Source organism: Spinacia oleracea, chromosome 4 (assembly GCF_020520425.1).
Source record: "Spinacia oleracea cultivar Varoflay chromosome 4, BTI_SOV_V1, whole genome shotgun sequence".
Taxonomy (NCBI): Eukaryota; Viridiplantae; Streptophyta; class Magnoliopsida; order Caryophyllales; family Amaranthaceae; genus Spinacia; species Spinacia oleracea.
The window spans coordinates 120,260,874-120,268,610 of NC_079490.1; the positions used below are offsets into that span (position 1 = coordinate 120,260,874).

General features: G+C 48.6%; 1 protein-coding gene across 1 annotated transcript; it reads right to left on the minus strand.

Moving 5' to 3' along the window:
* Nucleotides 1-4,992: 4,992 nt before the first annotated feature.
* On the minus strand, nucleotides 4,993-7,056 carry LOC130471830 (uncharacterized). The gene has a single exon (XM_056842149.1). The coding sequence runs from the start codon at nucleotides 7,054-7,056 to the stop codon at nucleotides 4,993-4,995; it is 2,064 nt and encodes a 687-aa protein (XP_056698127.1).
* Nucleotides 7,057-7,737: the final 681 nt, after the last annotated feature.

A 7,737-nucleotide genomic window follows, 5' to 3' on the forward strand; every position in this document is an offset into this window, starting at 1 on the left:
TAATTAATACTGAACCGCATTTATTAGACTTAACATAGAATGCATACTTGGACCAAGGGCATTATTTCCTTCAAGTAAAGTGTCTACTTCGTCGGCCAAGAAGCGACCTGTCGAGACGGATCCTGTCGAGGAGACGGTTATCACTTTGCCCCCAAGCTTCTTGGGTGATGAAGAGGCGTCGGTTATATGGCCTTTCGCTGATCGCTTGATCTTGCCTACGACGTATCGACGATACCACGAGGTGGATCCTCTTCCTGTCGCGTCGGACGCCGCTGAGCTTAGTCTGCGGGTGAGTTTTATTTAGTTTTTTCTTCTTTTTTGTTTGCGAAAGATGTATGTTGTGTAAATCTGTTTTGGCATTGGTTTTGCGCAGGCGTCGCAGGCTGCCTTGGCTGTACGCAGGCAGTGTTCGTTGCTGTGCGACGAGGTGACGAATGCAAGGCAGCTGACAGCGACGGCGAAGAAGGCGGCCGCGTCGTGGGAAGCGAAGTGGAAAGCTGCTGAGAAGAAGGTCGTGGATCTTTCTGCGGTGGTTAAGGCCAAGGGTGATCAATTGAAAGGTAAGGATAAGCAGTTAGCCGACGTGGCCAAGGATCTGGAGAAAGTGAAGGAGGAGTTGACCTCGACGACGGAGGAGTTGGATGGATTGAGGAGCTTGTACGACGCCCTGCAGGAGGAGGCGAAGGACGTCGAGGCTCTTGCTATATGGAGGACGCGGGCGCAGATGATGTATTCCTGCCTGATTGGGGAGACTAGCCTTTGGCCGTGTCAAAAGGAGGTGGATGACTATCTGGCTAATGGCGGTACTATGGCTGACCTGTCGGTGCCTGTGGTGGATTCGGAGGAGTTGGCGAAGACGGCTGATACTGCTAGTACTGAGGCGACGGAGGTGGATGCGGCTTTGTTGGTGGTGAGTGCGCCTGTTCCGGACCAAGAGGGGGAGGTTTTAGCTGTTGGGTGCGAAGAGGAGGCCCTCGTCGTCGTTTCTCAAGACGAGGCGTTGGACGTGGCGTCGGTGGAGGCGCCAGTCGTGCCCCCAGAGCAAGAGTCGGAGCAGGAAGCCGCGGTCTCTACTCAGGAAGAAGGGATGTAATAGTTTGTAGTTTTCGAATTTCTGTTGGTTTTTGTGTTTTGTTGGTGAACTTCTTTACTCGTCGTCGATGGCGGCGACGAGGTGGTTTGGATGACTTGTGTTTTGTTTTTGTGTTTGGAATGTTTTTATTCGTCGTCGGTAGTGGCGACGCGGTGTTTGGATAATGTTTTGTGTTTGAATTTCGGAAGTCGTGGCCTTAGGGGTCGCGCGTCGTGTATGTTAAGTTTGTTTTTCTTTTCCTTAGTCGTCTGTTCTTTATGGTTATCCCGTCGCGTTTTGATGTCTTAGTTTCGTGTAGCAAATGCTTTGCAAGTAATAAGTATTGAACCGACTGATGTGTAAAATCATACCTGCGTTGTTAGTTCGTTGTCTCTTGCGATCTCGTTCTGAGTCGTACGTTGTTGCTTATGGATGTCATTCGTCGTGCGTCTTGCATTCTGCAAAAGAAAACAGGGGTCGCTAGGAGGATTGGCCGTTGGGGATGCCAACGGCCCTCCGATGCCTAAATCAGTAATGGTTTTTAAAATAAAACGATAAAGAAAAGTAAAGACGACGATACGACGACTGATAAAATTGGTCACGACGAGATTTCAAAAATGGTAGAGTTTAAGATGTGTTGCGTTCCAGCTTCGGGGGACCGACTTGCCATCTTTGGTAATGAGTCTGTATGCCCCCTTTCCGACGATTTTGTCGATCAAGTATGGTCCTTCCCAAGCTGGTGCTAACTTACCCGCGTTTAATTCTTTCGTGTTTTGAAATACTCTGCGCAGTACCCAATCTCCTTCTTTGAACATTTTCACTTTGACATTTTTGTTGAATCATTTTGCCACGATCTGTTGTTGTGACGCCATTCTTATCAATGCTGCTTCCCTGAGATCTTCTGTGTTGTCGAGGTTTTCGCTGAGTTCTACGTCGTTTTGCTCTGGCGTCATGAGTCCATATCGTGCACTGGGCAACGTCACTTCAGGGGGAAGTACCGCTTCGCACCCGTAAACGAATGAGAAGGGAGTCTGTCCCGTCGTCGTCCTAGGCGTCGTCCTGTTGGCCCATAGGATGGATGGCAATTCTTCTGCCCATCGCCCCTTCTTGTCGTCCAACCGCTTTTTCAGCGACGCGATGATCGTTTTGTTGCTGGATTCCGCCTGTCCGTTTGCTTGGGGGTATCTGGGCGTCGACGTCTTTAGCTCGATGTTCCATGTTTTGCAGAAAGCTCTTGTCTTGTCGCTGATGAATTGTGATCCGTTGTCGCAGATGATTTCTGACGGTATTCCGAACCTGCATATTATGTTAGTCCATATGAACGAGCATACCTCTTTGTCCCTTACTTGTTGGAATGCACCTGCTTCTATCCACTTGGAAAAATAATCTGTTAGGGCTAACATGAAGACCTTTTGTCCTGGGGCGACGGGCAATTTGCCAACGATGTCCATCCCCCATTTCATGAAAGGCCACGGAGTTAGGGTTGGATGCAAGAATTCGGATGGTTTATGTGTCATACCTGCGTGTCGTTGGCACTTGTCGCACTTGGATACGTACCTCATGGCGTCCTTAAGCATTGTTGGCCAATAGTATCCATTTCTTTTGATTCTGGTTGATAAGCTTCGTCCTCCTTCGTGTCCTCCGCATTCTCCTTCGTGGTATTGTTTCAATAGTATTTCCCATTCGATCTCTTCGGCACATCGCATCAACATTCCGTTTGCTGATCGCTTAAATAGTACGTCCTGCAAAATAACATATCGTGAAGCTTTGAAAAGTATCTTTTTGGCGTCTAGCTTGTCGTCGGGTAGAGTTTCGTGCTTTAGGTAATCGAAGATGGGTTTGGTCCAACTGTCTGTGTTTAAGGTTGATAGGACGAGGCTGGCGTCTTGTGGTATGTCTTTTTCGACGGCGGGCGACAGTAGGTGTACTAGAGGTATGGTCGAGAATGGTGATTTTCTGAGTGCGGATCCTAGGTTGGCAAGGGCGTCGGCTTGCGTGTTTAGGTCTCTTGGGACTTGTTTGATGGAGAAGGGTTTGAATTTGGAAGTTAACTCTTTTGCTTTCTCGAGATACAAGGTCATTTTTAGGTCTTTAGCTTCGTAGTCGCCGTTAATCTGGTTGACGATTAGTTGTGAGTCGCTGAAAATGTTGAGTCCGCTTGCCCCTAATTCCATAGCTAATGTCATTCCGGCGATTAGCGCCTCGTATTCTGCTTCGTTGTTAGTTGCCTTGAAATCGCAGCAGATTGCCTGTGCTATCATGTCCCCTTGTGGTGACTTTAGTACGACGCCTAAACCTGCACCACGAAAGTTAGATGAGCCGTCGACGAAGAGTGTCCATATTCCTTCTATGTTGTTGATGAGTTTGACTTCGTCGTCTGCTATCCTCTCTAAGTCGGGGCTGAAGTCTGCCACAAAATCTGCTAGGGCCTGTGATTTTACAGCCGTCCTTGGTTGATACTTGATGTCGAACCTTCCTAGTGCCATTGTCCACTTCTCCATTCGACCTGTCAGTTCTGGCCTACGCATCACGGACTTAATTGGATAGTTAGTCATCACCACTATTTGGTGAGTTTCAAAATAATGCCTTAGTTTTTTGGCTGCGGTAACGAGTGCTAAAACGAGTTTTTCGAGGGAAGAATACCTGGTCTCTGCTTCCAGTAGTGACTTACTGATGTAATAAATGGGTAGTTGTTGTGCTTCGTCCTCTCGAGCTAGGACCGCGCTCACTGCCGTCGAGCTAACGGCTAAATAGAGTTGTAAGACTTCTCCTTCTTTTGGCTTGGATAGGAGGGGCGGCGACATCATGTATTTTTTGAGGTTTTGCAGGGCTGCTTCGTGGTCGTCGGACCAGTTAAACCCCTTGTTTTTGCGCAGGACGTCGTAAAATAATCGACACTTGTCCGACGACCGTGATATAAAACGGTTCAGTGCCGCCACTCTCCCTGTCAAGCGTTGTACCTCTTTTATGTTCCGCGGGGATTGAATGTTGATGATCGCGCGCACTTGGTCGGGGCTGGCCTCGATTCCTCGTTGGGTGACGATGTAACCTAAGAATTTACCTGCGGACACTCCTAAAGAACATTTAGTCGGGTTAAGTTTCATACCGTACTTTTTTAGTATGTCGAAGGATTGTCGTAAGTGTTCCACGTGATCGTCAGCCTTCCTCGATTTCACCAGCATGTCGTCAATGTATACCTCCATTGTGTCTCCGAGTTGGTCTTTAAACATCTTGTTGACTAATCTTTGGTACGTCGCACCTGCATTTTTAAGACCAAAAGGCATGACTTTATAACAATAAATTCCTCTATCTGTTACAAAAGATGTTTTTTCCTGGTCGTCTGGGTGCATAAGGATTTGGTTGTATCCTGAGTAGGCGTCCATGAATGTGAGTAGCTCGTGTCCGGCTGTGGCGTCGACCAGGGCGTCGATGTGCGGTAGAGGGAATGGGTCCTTGGGGCAAGCTTTGTTGATATCTGTGAAGTCGATGCAGACTCTCCATTTTCCGTTCTTTTTGCTGACGACGACGACGTTTGCTAACCAGTCTGGATATTTGACCTCTCTGATCTTCCCTGAGTCTATCAGGTTTTGGACTTCTTCGTCTATGATTTTATTCCTTTCGGGTGCGAACTTACGTCGTTTCTGCTTTACTGGTCTGAAGCTGGGGTCGACGTTGAGCTTGTGGGTAATCACGTCTGGGCTGATTCCTGTCATGTCCTCGTGCGACCAAGCGAAACAGTCCGAGTTTTCTCTTAGAAACGACACTATCTGACTTTTGATGTTGTCAGGCAGTGAGGCTCCGATCCTTATGACTTGGTCTGGCTTTGTCTGGTCTAGTATTATCTCGTCGATTTGTTGGTCGTCGGGGTCGTCCGACGTCGACCCTGGCTGTAATTGCGACGTCGACCCTGGGTGTAATTGCTAGATGGGCGACTTGGATGGTTTCAGTGCTGTCTCGTAGCATTTCTTCGCATCCCTTTGCTGCCCTTTGATTTCCATGACCCCCCACTTGGTTGGAAACTTGATTGATTGGTGATATGTTGATGGCACTGCCTTCATTTTGTGGATCCATGGTCGTCCTAGGATGACGTTGTACGCTGATGGACAATCGACGACGTTGAACTTGGTCATCATGTTGACGCCTTCTGCGTATGTAGGCAGCGATATCTCTCCTACCGTCCGTAGTGCTTCTCCGCTGAACCCTACCAGGACTGTTGATCTCCTTACTATGTTTTTCTCTTCTAATCCCATTTCTTGTAGTGCTTCCAAGAACAGTACGTTGGCTGAGTTTCCGTTGTCGACCAGTATCCTTTTGATCAATGCGTTCCCTATTGGGAGAGATATTACCAACCCGTCGTGGTGCTCCCGCTGTGTATCTACAGAATCTGAATCGTCGAAAGTGATAGCCATTGCGGTCAGGGACCTGTGTAGTGCGACCTCGTCTTCGGTTTGTCCCTCTTCTACGGTCTCAGATTCTCCCCTGTTAATTTTTTTAGCTGCAGAAGAGGTTAGTCCACAAATATCTGAACCACCGGAAATAACATTTACCACTTTACTGAATGGTGGTGGGTCTGGTCGCTCGCTGCTTGTCGCTGGGCCGGGCAGGGTGGTTTGCTCTTTGGAAAATGTTTCTTTTCCCTTGTCGCTCAACAGTTCCTTTAGATGCCCCCGTTTCAGGAGGTATGCGACTTCCTTTCTGAGGGAGATGCACTCCTCGGTTGTGTGTCCGTTGTCGCGGTGGAAGTCGCACCATTTGCTCATGTCCTTCATGGAGTCCGGTCTGTCGTTCTTCCGGGGCCATCTGACTGTTCCACCTACATTTTGAAGGGCGTTCACCACACCTCCAATGCCGACGTTGAAGCCGTAGTCGGAGATGTTAGGGTGTTCGACCCGCTCGTTCCTGTAAACATTGTTAGTATCATAATACTGATTGACACTTTGTACCTGGTTTTGCCGAACATATGGTTGGTGTCGCCAATTGTTGTTCCTTGGGGTGTACGATCTTCTGTCGCTGCTGCCCCCTATCGATCGTTGAGATGCTGTTCGGATAACCTCGTCGTCTTCGATTCGCATCTGGGCGGTGGCCCTTGATCGCACCTCTTCGAAAGTTGCACAGGGGTATTTGGTTATTTCCCGGTATAGCTCCGAATTGGGGATGAGGCCTCTCTTGAACGCCTCAATAGCAGTCCTGACATCACAATTTTTTATACCAATTTTTTCACAATTAAAACGGTTAAAATAATCGCGTACCGAGTCGGTTGGCCCTTGAACCAACCGATAGAGATCACTGGTTTGTTTTTCTAACTGGCGACTGCTGGCGAATTGTTGATAGAAGGCGTTGATGAGGTCGGACAAACAGGAGATGGATCTGGGGGGGACGTTCGTGAGCCATTCCAAAGCTGCTCCATCAAGGGTGCCGCCGAATGATTTGCACATAACAGGTTCCACTAGGTCGTGCGGGATCCCGATCTGCCACATGCGCTGCTTGTAGAAGTTGACGTGCCTATAGGGGTCGGATGTCCCGTCGTACAGGGTGGTCCAGGTTGGGAGCCGGAGTGTGTGCGGAACTGTCACTCTAGCGATCGCTTCGCAGAACGGCGACGCGGCATACCCGTCGGTCGGCTCGGTCTCCACTGGTGTAGGTGCCCCGGGGAACCTGGTCATCAACTTCATCAGGCGGGAATAGTGTTTTGTCATGCGTGCATCCATCTTGTTCAGGCGTTGGGTCACCGGATCGGGAGCTTCTTTGTCTTCTTCCTCACGGGTTTCCTCCTCATCGTCGGTCACATCTTCAAAGTCATCGGGCATCTCGAACGTTAGCTTTTTTGGCTTCCCACCTTTGTAGCGGGACTGGTGCTTGTTGCTCTTTACAGATTCGAGCTCTTTCTGGAGGGTTTCATTGGATGCCCTCTCTTGGGCTAGCTCGGCTTGGGCTTTCTCGTAAGCCGCCTTCATCTCTGCGATCGTCATCTCTCCAGTAGTCATGGTGAAAGGGGTGCTTTTGTGTAAAACCTAGTTAATGTCCCCACAGACGGCGCCAAACTGTTTATGCCAAAATTCGTATGGGGGCGACTTTCGGCTAGGGTCGACACTAACTAAGCAAAGAGTCAACGACACAAATAAAGAGACACGACACAGAGGAGTGTTGACGCGGAAAACCCAGGAATAAGGTAAAAAACCGCGGATAGCTATGAGGCTATCAATCCACTAAGTATTCTATATGATTGTTTATGCTTTTCTTTCTGAGAATCGATATCAAAAATCTCAAGTACAATAATGAATACTGAAACAGTTTATAGCTTAAGAGTTTTTGTGCTTCAATGAACGTGCCTTGCTTATCATTATCTTCGTCCTTTTATAGGATATTCTCAACGGTCTAATCGGTTGAGAAAATCCCACAAAGATAGGAGTATCTTTGTCACACGACTCTTCAGCCTTCAACTGCTTCCGCGCTTCTCGCGAGTGTCTTGGACTCGTTCTTGCTAGCTTGACGGCGCTGCCTATCATGGGCTTTAGGTCAACTTATCTTCATCAACCCGTTTCTCGAGGACGTGTCTCAGTTGCCTGTAATTTGTCGCCTGTCCTTCGTCGGTTATACCTCGTCGTACGATGCTACGTCGGACGTATCTCCCTGGAGCTGTGTTTACCTACGACACGACAGGACCT